This window comes from Acanthopagrus latus, chromosome 12 (genome assembly GCF_904848185.1).
Source record: "Acanthopagrus latus isolate v.2019 chromosome 12, fAcaLat1.1, whole genome shotgun sequence".
Lineage (NCBI taxonomy): Eukaryota > Metazoa > Chordata > Actinopteri > Spariformes > Sparidae > Acanthopagrus > Acanthopagrus latus.
Genome location: NC_051050.1, coordinates 17,490,316 through 17,503,047, shown reverse-complemented (window position 1 = coordinate 17,503,047; position 12,732 = coordinate 17,490,316). Strand labels below are relative to the sequence as shown.

General features: G+C 41.0%; 1 protein-coding gene across 10 annotated transcripts in view; it reads left to right on the top strand.

The window, feature by feature from the left end:
* Window positions 1-410: 410 nt before the first annotated feature.
* The window catches only part of add1 (adducin 1 (alpha)), a 29,086-nt gene continuing 16,764 nt past the window's right edge, over window positions 411-12,732 (top strand). For 6 of the 10 annotated variants that reach the window (XR_005078130.1, XR_005078131.1, XM_037117143.1 and 3 more), the window contains exons 1-6: window positions 411-576; window positions 9,511-9,719; window positions 10,838-11,000; window positions 11,273-11,424; window positions 12,357-12,437; window positions 12,582-12,731. Coding sequence is in view for 8 of the 10 variants with exons in the window: in XM_037117143.1 (XP_036973038.1) it covers window positions 9,525-9,719; window positions 10,838-11,000; window positions 11,273-11,424; window positions 12,357-12,437; window positions 12,582-12,731 (741 nt within the window). In the remaining 2 variants the exon portion in view is untranslated. The remainder of the gene's footprint in view (window positions 577-9,510; window positions 9,720-10,837; window positions 11,001-11,272; window positions 11,425-12,356; window positions 12,438-12,581; window position 12,732) is intronic. The other 4 variants (XM_037117144.1, XM_037117149.1, XM_037117151.1 and 1 more) reach the window with 3 other exon arrangements.

The window sequence follows — 12,732 nt, the reverse complement described above, 5'->3', positions numbered from 1 at the left end:
GAGAACATGCACCAAGGGAATGTGTTGGCGTATGTGATAAATATGACCTAATAAGTATGTTTGTCTCTGTAACTTTTCCTTTTTGCTAAAATGTCGTGAATTTATTTTATGTAGGTGTTTGTGTAATAGAATAAACAATACAAATTATTAATGTAGGACTTTTAACAGAGTATTTTTATAGGGTGTATTAGTACTTTTACTTGAGTAAAGCATCCGAGTACTTCCTCCACCACTACCAGACTCTATTTCTATCAGCTCCACGGCCTTAGCAGAAAAGTAATAGCTGATCGTCTCGACCGAACGCCCCCTTCCTGCGGGGCGGGTAAAGAGCACATCCTCCAATCAGATTCCTACGGTGCTGTCACGTGCCCCTCACCAGCCAATAGCGAGCCACAGATTAACAACTTTGCCGCACCCAAGTGAGATGATGGCGGAGGGGCGGAGCGACGGAGGGACGACAAGCGCAGAGAGATAAACCCACTCTGAAATCACCAGGGTCGGGGATAAAAATAGTGAAAGCCGCCGTCGCGTTTTCACCGAGCACTGTTTATATCTCATCACTTCATCAAAGAGAGGGTAAGCACGGAAATAATCGATATGTTTTGCTTTTCAGCGCGAGCGTTTGTTCGTTGACCCATGTGTGATTTCCGTTTGTAGTCTCGTTGTGTTTCAGTGTGGCGGCGAGCTCTCACTGTTTTGCTAATATGTTGGACGGTGGACTCTGCAGAGAGGTGGCGGTGTACGTTTTACACAGTAAAACTAGCATTTCATTTATTTATTTTTACGGTTTATTGTGAATTAGTCAAGTCTTCTCTTTAACGGTGTCCTGTATTGAACAATAACAGCCCACGGCCACACACACTATCCCCGGGTGGGTTTTACCCCCAGTGTGGTTAGCATACAGTCCGAGCAGGCCTGTGCTTGTGTTATTTTGCATCTCACAGGTTTGCTGTTGCTCTTTTTATATGGACTCTTTATGCTGCTCAGGTCGACGTTTCGTGTTGTGCAGGACTGTTTGTAGTCTGGGGCGTGTTGTGAAGCAGAGGATATTGAGCTACATCCACTGATGGAGCAGTTTCCTGTTGATCAGATGGCACAATGTCCTGCATGATAATAACTGTGCTAATTCACTTCTCTCAGTCAAAAGCACGATACACTGCACAAGTAAAAGGTCTTGTTAATCCCAATGGGATGGGTTTTTTCTTTTCCTCTCTTCTTTTTTTTTCTTTTTTAGTTTTTTTCCTTTCTTTTACAGAATCTAAGAATTTCCCAGAGCAGAAAGGGTTGTCCAGTTCTTTCATTCATGCAACCAATAGTCCAAAATCCAAAATGCCTTTATTTACTTACATATATCACAAAGAAAAGCATCAGATCCTCACATGTAAAAAGCAAGAACCAGCAATATATATATATTTTTTTTTGCCATTTTTGATTGCAAAATGACTGAAATGATTGATCAGTTAGCAAAATAGTTGATGTTGAATTTTCTTTGATCGACTATTTGACTTCTCATTGCAGCTCGTCTTATAAGTGAGATGCAATGAACAAAATGGATAATAGACACCAAAAACTATAACAAAAGATGGATGTAAAACCTGAGCCAACTCAGTATAAAACGCACTGCATGTTAGAACTAGAAAAATACAATAAATGTAAAACAGAGGCTTCATGATTAGAGCGGCAACAATTAATTGATCAACTAGTAAATTAGTCACCAACTATTCTGATAAGCAGTTGATTTGGATGAGTATTTTTTCTTTTTTTTAAGAAAAATGAAAAATAAAATCCTCAGATTTCAGCTTCCTAAATGTGAATATTTTCTGCTTTCTTGACTTCTCTATGACTCTATAAATATATTTGGGTTGTGGACATAATGTGACATTTGAGGATGTCATCTGGGGCTTTTGGAAACACTGATCAACATTTTCCACCATTTTCTGATATTTATAGACCAAACAACTGCTTGCTTGATAAAGAAAATAATTGATAGACTAATTGACAATGAAATCAGCCGTTTAGTTGCAGATCTAATCATTAGCATCTTATTATCACATTCGTAATTCATCATCATTCAGCAAGTAATTTTTCACATATATGTGACTTCAAACTTGTCAGATGTGATAATTTGTTGCTTATCTCTTTTTATATGGTTGTAAATTGATTGTTGTCATGTTCTGGGCTAAACAAGCATTTGTAATGTCAGGTTGGACCCTGAGAAGTATTTTCTTACATTTATAGGCTGAAAGGTTAGTGAAGTCATTTAAGAAAAAAATAGAATGGCACTCAGAGTGCGTACCTCCGCCAAGGCCCAACAGTGCCTTTTAGCCGCATCAAATTGTATTGACTCATAGAGGACTGAGATGTGATAACAATCTGGTAGTTTGTTTTTAGGCCCAAAACATGACTACTAAGTCGTTGCTGTGGCTGGGTTCATTCTGAAGTCCACTGTGAAGTCCCTTCCCCCTCGTACAGCATGAGGATTAGCAGAGCAAAACTGCCAAGATAAATTGTCTGTGAGTGTGTGTGCTAAGGGACGGTAACTCCCTGGATTTGGTAATTCTGTTAGAATGAGTGAGATTCCCAATGGAGGGAGGGAGCTTAGCTCTGTCAATCTGGCTCCATGTTGTCACCCTCCACACACACACACATACTACACTACTACACACCTAAATACACACTCACTCTAGATACAGAGTGTTTGTTTTACTCCCACTCCCCACGCCCACACCCTCGACTGCAGTGCAGCTGAAAATGTGTTCCTCATTTCTGGTTCATTCTCTCTATTTCACTCTTTCCTTCCTTCCTCCCCATATGTGGTCACTTAGGATGGCTTTGTTTAAACTAGAGATGTGAAAACCACCATTTGTGAACTTTCATTGACACCACAGAGGTCACTAAAGAGCTTGTCAATCTACATAGCTGTTTTCGGGTCAGATATTTATCCAGCAGAATGCTGCACAGATGCACACATGATAGTAGAGGCCTCAGTGTGAGGCTATAGGGAAACTTTCCAGGGAGGGGTGTGTTGTTCCAGAGAGCAATCTTCCACCACTTGGTCCCATATGACATGCAACAGCCAGATAAACCCCCAGCCACTGTGCTCATATGCTAGCACAACACAGCGTCTGGTCTGGCCTTGGTAGGTGGCAACAGATAATACCTTTCCCATGCTGGTTGTCTCACAGATGGTGAGGGTTACATACAGACCTATTCAAAAATGCATGTTGTAGGCAGTGTCTGCAAAGCTATTTTTCTTGTCTCATATTTTTTTCCCCTGATATTTAGTAATTCAAACAATGACTCACTTACCCTTTTAATAACAATTGTTAATAACAGCTGGACAATATAATATTCCATATTGTTCTAGGTGATATTTATCCATATATTTTGAAATCTAATATAAATCTAATCTTATCTAAATGTACATCAGTTTTAGATACCTGTTTTCGGTCTCCTTGATCATTAATAATCATCATAGGCCATAAAAAAACATTGGTTAATCCAAAATAATGTAATCCAACATTTAAGATGATATAGTGTCATATATGATTAATTATTGTTAAAATGGATCTGAAGCTATTAAAAAGCCATATTTTTGCATGCTGTGTGAGACGTTAACCAGAGCTGATTGTTTTACCGTTTTTCTTCCTTGATTGTTGTCGTTTGAACAGTGAGGTCAGTAATTGCATATTTGCTGTTGCCTGCTCATTTTCTTCAACACTGTATTTAAGTTTGTGCATTGTTAGCTAATGTTGTGAAGAACGGCACGACTTCTGTGTGTCAATTACTGTCTGGTGTACAAGACCATACACTCGGCAGTGCTAAAATGTCACCTAATGCATTCCTACCAGTCATAGTAGTTAAGGATCTGTCTCACGCACACACACACACACACACACACACTAGAGAGCAGTTGCTAGTGGATTCTTCGTCTCCAGCAATGACAGTAATGACTGGCATCCAGCTCAGAGATATAAAGAGCCACGTCTGAGTGCTTCTCTCAAGTGTCTGAAAACTGCTTGAATCACCAGCTATATACATACACACACAACAGTTACATAAAGAGCGTTTGAGGCGATTTTTTAAAAACGCCATAATGATCTTTTCACTGGCGATTGTTTGATTGGCATATTTTTGGAACAAATTTAATGGATCCTTTTCAGAGTGCTTTCCTTCCTCAGAGAGCTTAGTCATGCTGAAAAGAAGTCTTCAGTGCAAGCTTCCGTCTCTCAAAAGAGCGTTATGCTAAAAATTGAAATATGTACAATGTACGCCCAGTGATTTGATGTTCAGAACAACACAGCCACCATGGGAGAGTGGGCAGCCGGGTGCTCCTCTTCATATAGCATTGGCATGTTTTTCTCTTCCCATCGTTGGGTCAGAGTAGCCTCCGTGGAGAGTGGCAACATCTGCATTGAGTGGTGTCAAGTTCAAGATATCAGTTTGCATCATTCATCCGAAGGAAATTCGATCGCATGTTTAACGCAATGGCATCCTGTTCATTTCCCCTGCGAGTGTGCAGATGTACGTTGTCCAAGCACATAACCAGGAGGGGCTGTTTGCCATCGGAGCAGATTGATGATACAAACTGCAACATACTAATTTATGCCTAACAACCCTCCTGGAGTATAGGCTGTAGACAAGGGACATCTAGAGTTCTTCGTCATTAGCTTTTCCTTTTATCTGATGCCAGATGCATCTCTTGAAATCTGCTTGTTGATGCTGTTGCCAGGTGTTCTTTGGCCTGCCTCCTTTTCCATTTCCCATGTCAAAGCTTGTCTGGTGCCGACACTGGTTTTTTCGTAGTTTGTTCTCGATCCATTTCATTTAGTAATCCTCTTGTAGTTGTTGTCTTCGTGTACATAGATTGTTATGCTGATCTTATCGGGTCAGTGGATATAGAAATTAATTAAGGTTGCTTTGGATTCGTATGATTATTGCATCATTACCTTTTATTTCAGGTGGTCAGTATAGTTTGATGATAGTTTGGTCTGCGGTAAAGAAACCAATATTAAAAGTGCCCACATTAGCTCTTCTCTCCTTCCTCAGGCTGTCTGTGACCACCAAGTTAACAACAATGAGCATGTATAGAAGGGGTCCAATGCTTTCATCTATAGGCTGCTGTTTCCTTTGTTAACTTCTGCGCTATCAGAGTCAAGAAACCTTCATTGTTGCACTGACAAATCACAGCATCTTTCAGTTCTTCTTCAGAAGCAGGTGGCATATACCCAACTGTATGAATGTGATGCTTGATTCATCATCACAACATGTTCCTGTTGCTTAGATACAAGAACCCCCTTGGATGCGTACAGTCAAGAGGTTTTCAACATTTCACAATAAAATGGAGGCAGAAGTAGCAGCTTTTGGTGTGCATAAGATGTTAAACAGAAGATAAGAGATAGACTTGACACTTGCCTCCAGCCTGGGCTAGCCCAAAGCATGTTTGTCTGACTGGTTTTCCTATACGCCTAACTGTCAGTGTTGTGTCTGTTTTTTCCAGACCCGCTGAACTCTTAGAGGTCGTCCTGCTGGGCTACAGTCTATAGAAACAGGACCAGATACTGTCAGTCAGGGCTGCTATAAAGTCCCCAACATCTGCAGGGTGGTGCACGAGTTGCAGCTTTAGACACACCCCTGGTTCCACTCAATAAGGGCAGGGTACTTTCCGATACACATTATTGAATGGGTGCGGTTATGGAAACCAGGGTGATCCTGCCCTTAGGGACACAGGTCATCACAAGATGTTCGATTTCTACCATTACTGCATGTGTTTTAATGTTCAGTCTGATTGTGTCTCGACTAAATAAGGTTCAGATTGAAGAGATGAACATTTCCCAGTTAAACAAATGTGCTTTTTTAAATTCGGTTTATTTTAATTTCTAGGACTGAACTTGTCAAGCTTGGAGTCGAATGTAACACGTGTAACACATTAGTTTGAATGTGTGCGCCTTGTGACACAGACTGGCTTGCAGCGCGATGTTGTCCTACAGCTGTTCTTGCATAACGGTAATCTTTAAAGGCTGTCCTGTGTTTCCATGGTAATGTATTTGGTTTCCATAGCGATTGCACTCTCAACAGGAGCGGAGGCTAGCCGAGCCCCCTGCACCTACACATCTGAGGAGAGAGGAGATGTGGGGGCTCTGGTGAGGTGGGGGCGCCTGTGGTTGTGAGATGACAACATTCAGCACAGATGGAAGACAGTTCCTGCATCTATGGCCAGTGTTGTTGCTACATTATCCACGAGAAATAAACAACTTTGAGATGTTGAGTGTTGTTTAGTTTGAGCATATTTTTAAAAACATGCTCTTCAGGCTTTCATGCTGGATTTTGCACAGCTGGAGTGATGCAGTTAACATTTGTGGCAAGACAAAGTGCAGCAGGAAATGAGTTTACTCAAGCAAATGCTCCTTGAAATGTCGGTGGCCTAATTTGACTCCATTACTAACATTTGTTAATGGACTATACTGCATATTGTATTCCCTTTTAACCTCTCCTTGCTTTGTTTACTCTAATACTGAGGTTATTATACTGGCAGAGAGCAGAAAATGCTGCACCACCACTTTCGCATATCTTCCGATATCATCGTCCTCACTCCTGCCGCTCCTCTTATTTTTCTCCTTCCTGCAGCTTTAACGAATACTCATGGTACATTCGACCTGTATTTGCAGATGTTAGCAGATTTTTTTTGGTAGCGTGCACTGCAGTGTTGGACTCTGTCTGAACTGACGGCAGCCTTGAGAGACACAAAGGATCGTGTTACACAATCCCTGCAGTGCTTCAGTGCATAGAGATGAGGGTCGTTGTGAGACTGTTTAGCATTGATATCAAGTTCTTTATTCTGGTTATTTTGTAACCATTTCTTTGTGCTCTGGTTTGCATATAACACAGGTCATGTACTTTATTTTAAATGATAGTTCCCAAATTTAAACATTTCAGTTGATCGATTATGATATTAATCAAGGCAGAATTTCTGTTGTAGGCTACTGCAACTGCATTGGAATAAATGCCACTTCTGTTTCTTTGTTCATTTAGATTTTATGTGAAATGTCAATAGCTTAAACAAAAGTGGATACATTAAAGTGCTGATTTGTTTTTGTTTTGCCTCTCCAATGGATTTCCAAACAACTATATTCTCCTCTAAACCAAAAAGGTCACCCTGAAGAATATCATGAATGTTTAATCCTCTAGGCTCTGGTCACTTTTTTCAGTCGTCCCGTTGTCAGCAGCAGACGTGTTAGATGTTCCTTGTTGCCACTCGCAGTAAACATCAACATGAACAACAGGCAGCAAACGCAGCAGTCCAGAGGGAATGAGGTCAGACCAGCAGTCTAGAAGCATTAAGACCATCTTCCTGTTAACTGGGCTGACACAGGCCAGTCTTGGAGGGGATGCAGAGACTTCAGCGTTGTCATGTACCTTTCTTTAAAGTGTTAGACATACCAGCCCAGTTTGTCTATCAGAATAAACCCATGTATTTGTTAGTAAGTTATTTTGTAAGTATTTATAAGGCAGGTTTCCATGTGCATCCCACTATTGTTGCTTTGCTAGCCGCAAACCAGTCAGAGCTTTTTTTCTGCAGTGCACTGAGATGCATCTGCATTAATAACAGGCCAGAGACACACTCTTTTTCCCTAATGAGAGTATTTGGCAGCAGGGCTAATTGCTGATGTCCTAATCACACCAGTCAGACAGAACAACAGAGTTTTCCTTGTTGAACGTTTGCAGACACAATTTTTTCCCATATTCTTTATTTTGCAACTGCAAATGAGGGCTGTGTTTATAATTAATATAAAACTGCATAGAGGAGATAAGAAGAAGAAGAGAGAAGAGACAAATGTGTGAGGAATTGGTTTTAGGACATCAGGGGCAGATGCTGGTGCAAAGCCATGGGTCTCAACCCCAGCTACTGCTACCTCATCTATGGACCGAGTTTGGAGTTTCTTCACACGAGGAAGGCGTAAGACTTCAAACAGTATTATTTTGACATTCATCTCAATAAATAATGTTGTTGAGAATTTAGTCCAGGATAACCCTTTAATAGACTTTACAAAATCCAGACAGCATGCTGTAAATATATCTTGTTTTATTGAATTTTATTTTAAGTATTACATTTTGTGAAGCAAAATGAAGGCAGAGTTCAAATGTGGGTGTTGTCCAACCCTTGAGGTTTGAGTACTCATGAAATAATGAAATTGTGACCACTGTGAGTGGTCATGGATGAGAACGTGAACATGTTGATGAGGCTGTGTTACTACATGTCCATCTGTTGATGTTTGCCCAATCAGCCTGAAAACTTTAAACTATTATTTTCTTCTCAACGTTAGAGTCCTTTTTGCCTTGTCATGTTTTGATCATTTATTTTCTCTTCTTTCAATTTAATGGACAAAACACTGTTTGGCTAGATTCACACACACACACAAAAAGCCTTGATTGGAGCAGGTGACCTGTGATTTTTGTGAAAATGTTTGGGTTTGATTTCGTGGAAAAACTCAGAAGAGCGATCAAAGTGGACAGAAACAGAAAGAGCCTCTGTCAGCGCTCAGTGTGATACTGGATGCTTCAGGTTTGGTCTGCAGTTGTCATGGCAGTTTTGGCTGAACATTTGTATTGATGTGGACTAATGGGCTGCATCACTTTCTGCCAGAGCACCCCCTCTATTACCCATACATGCTTGCACACACACATTTCCCTATGCTCAAAAGTGTGGCTGTGTCCTTCAGAGTCAGGGCTCGAGCTGTCTGTGCTGTGACGGACAGGCGGAGCCCATTTATCCTCACATACACCCAGCCAGCTGAATGGACATGGATCTATAGGAAATCTGTCACTCTCTCCTCTTCATGTCTCTAAATCCTCCTTGTCGGTGTCAATTGAAGGAGATACATGATGAAGGTTTGAGCTGAATGTTGACTTTTGATCCCTAATGTTACAATAACCATAACATACATTAGAAATTCCTGCGTGACGATTAAGACTTTTAGTCCTAATGTTATTCAGGTTGAATTTCAGAAACCTTTAACTCTTTTTCCAGTTTTTACTTTCCTTTGCCCAGCCTTGACAGCAGAGTGGTGCTGTGGTTCCAGGAAACACATTGTGGAAATCAATGAAAGCCCATTTGGGCTCATTTGAAAGCCCAAGAGTGGTCACATGATTTTTGACAGGAAGTAGAAGAAAGTTTGGTCTGTGTGGTTGGCTTTCAAGTCTAATGACTTGCAAAGCTCAGTTCCTTATTTCATACACCTCTGTGTCTCTCTGTCAGCATCTTATTGTCTCAGACTTAATCATTTTTACTTTTTCATAATTAATTCAAGAAATGATAGACTTCTTCTGCATTCAAGTTTAAAGCAGACAGTTTCTGACCATGTCATCTATAATACCTTGCACAGATGGTGGAAATGTGTGACTGTGACAAATTCTGTGCAATAGACTTAAACTTTGATACCACATGCAGATCTAGCGACACATTTGGAAACAGGTGTCTGACCAAGCAATGTCTGTTATCCATTTCTACAGGAGGCCAGCCCAGGATGAACGGCGATTCAGGTGCCGGGGTGGTGACGGCTCCACCTCCCACCACAGCCCCCCACAAGGAGCGGTACTTTGACCGGGTGGACGAGAGCAGTCCGGAGTACCAGCGAGAGAGAAACATGGCGCCCGACCTCCGGCAGGACTTTAACATGATGGAGCAGAGGAAGCGGGTCTCTATGATACTACAGAGCCCGGTCAGTGGAACAGATGCATCAAATCATTCACATTCAGATTCAGTTCATACATTTAACTGACAGAATACTGGGGTCACAGCTGATAAATCTAAGCTGCCATAACCAGCATTTTAAATTGTGAATAGGCTCTTATAGTGAAAGGGAATAGCCTTTCCAACATCACATGATGGATCCAGTTTATTCCTGATCAACAGCGTGTCTGTGAGCAGCTGAATACCAGAGAGCAGCACTGTTTTAAAGGCCTATTGTATGTATGAAAAGCACTGATGTATTCAGGTGCTGGAAAAAAAAGGCCAGAGTGGTGTTTATATGATGTTTTTGAGTTCAGATCACTGCTGAGAGACATCAAGCAGGTTACTGTGTCCAAGCCTTTCATGATAATAACATTGTTGGCTTATCGATATATGTACATGACCTAAACTTTTTTGGCTGACCTCAATATTGACTATTGTGTTGAAATTTTCAGCAAATATGCATTTTCAGCAAATGTCCATGTGCTGAAAATGTCACCAACAATTCAGCCAATATGACGCCCGTATAACCACAGTGGTTATGATGGTTAAACTTGGGTGCAGACCCTAACCGTACTTCACATTTTATCTACTGTTTTGGTTTTGTGCCTTAATACAATATACAATTATTTTTTTCACATAACAAGTCCAGCGCTGGAGTATTCTAAACTTTTAAAGGGCCTATAAACAGAACACTGCAATAATTTAAGTTATTGCAGTTAATCTTCAACTGTTTTATCTAGTTTTAGCTAGAAGTACATAGTAAAGTAGCAGCTGAGTGTATGTTTAGCTGCATACTTAATGTTCAAGTAACTTAGGCTTAGTGAGGTGGAGGTACACTTCTGTTCAGATAGAGATCTATAAATCATCTCCCAAATGTTTGAAACTTGATTTCGGATGAACACATTGTCAGCATTTTTATCAGCTTTGCAAACAAAGCATGTAAACATGGTGTCAGTGTATTATATTTCCTCAATAATATACCTGTCAGTCTTCTTTTTGAGTCTTTTACCTGTTTGTGCCTCTTTCTGTCATTCTGTCTCCATATGTTTTTCTTTTTTGGCCCTTGAAATATTCGGTGTTTCTGTCTGCGTTAATGACTGGCAGGCATTCTGCGATGAGCTGGAAACAATGATCCAGGATCAGCTGAAGAAGGGCAAGACGCCCACGAGCCTGTTGGCTCTGCAGCAGATCGCAGACTTCATGACCACCAGCATGCCCTCCATGTATCCCGCGGCACCACAAGGAGGCATGGCGGCGCTCAACATGAGTAAGCAGAGAGGAGAAAGTGTGTTTGTGTGTGACTTTCTGACCTCAACTCTACGATGTCTGCGCTCATAATGAGTAATGCACCGTACGTCAAAGTTAATTTCTGGACAAAAAGGTCTTGTTGGAGTGGATGGGTCTTATTTTATTCCATACAGAGCGCTGGATGTTTCCATTTCTACCCTTGTAGTGTCTCGTTCTTCTCACTATTATTTCTCAGCTTCTTTCATTTAAGCAAACCCAGTCTGCCTGTCTGACCCTCTCTCTTCCTCTCAGGTTTGGGTATGGTGACTCCCGTGAATGATCTGCGTGGCTCAGACTCCATTTCCTATGACAAAGGCGAGAAGCTGCTTCGCTGCAAGTTGGCTGCCTTTTATCGACTCGCTGACCTGTTTGGCTGGTCGGAGCTCATCTACAACCACCTCACAGTAAGATTGACTTCATTGTTGATAATACAGAGGCCGTGTTGACTATATTTTGTCATCTAGCAGTTCAGTGAGGATATGATTCACAATGAGTCTTTTGGTACAACCATTGATAGCGGAGCTGGAGAGACATACTGCATGAGCTGAGAGGGAATGGAGCCTGCAGGTTTCAAAACAAAAGGAAGTTATTTATTTTAGTCTGACCCGCTGATTTGGTCCACTCACCAACATCGTCATTTCTCAGAACAGGAGCATTTGCTGTGACACACAGCTCATTGAAGAGCTGTGCCTGATGGCCACGATTTGTGTCACACATGATGCACATCATTTCAGATTTTTCGTGACTTCCACTCAGAATAATCAACCATGAATCTGGTTACAAATCAGAGAAGAAAGGCACTCTGTATAACTCCAGAACTTGACTGAGAATTATCACCTTCTTAAGTTTTCTTCAGTATCAAACTAATACAGTGATAGTTGTCTTTAAATCTGTGTGTGCAACGCAAGCACAAACTGCAACATTATTCCCCCTTGCATCACTCCAAGCAAGCAAGGTTTTTGCAGAGGGCGCAGTTGTCTAAATTTTGTCTTAATTGATGATCATAGTGCCAAACTTGGGATGTTCAAATTTTCCCTGGTGATTAAAGGGACAATATAATTTAAGACTAGTAGAATAGTTTAAGGACATGTTTTTAAATGTAAAATGAAAATTGAATGCATCATTAAACAAAATAGTTCAAACCGTTTAACCAGTACATATTGAGGCAAATATCCATTTTAGTTCATGAATTTGTGGGTAATTCTTTATGTACTTAAAAGAATTGCTATTGTGTCTGACAACTATTGTCTGAGCTAACTATAATATATGTATAGTGTGTGTGTGTATCTATAGTGCATACACTATAATCTGATGTGACTGTTCTCTTGTCTTCTAGGTCAGGGTGAACTCAGACGATGAACGCTTCCTAATTGTCCCTTTTGGGCTGCTGTACAGTGAAGTCACTGCCTCCAGTCTGGTGCGAATCTTCTTGATCTCTAAAAGAGCTGCATGTCTTTTCTTTTGTTTTCACTGAATAAAATAATAAGTTAACTTCTTGTCCATTAAAATGTGCTGAAACAAGTCATTAAACTTACCTCTTGATATATGTCCTGCTCTCCAGGTGAAGATAAACCTTCAGGGGGAGATGGTCGACCGGGGCAGCACTAATCTCGGGGTCAACCAGGCCGGCTTCACCCTCCACTCTGCCATCTATGCTTCACGGCCGGATGTCAAGTGTATCGTACATATACACACAGCTGCAGGTGCTGCGG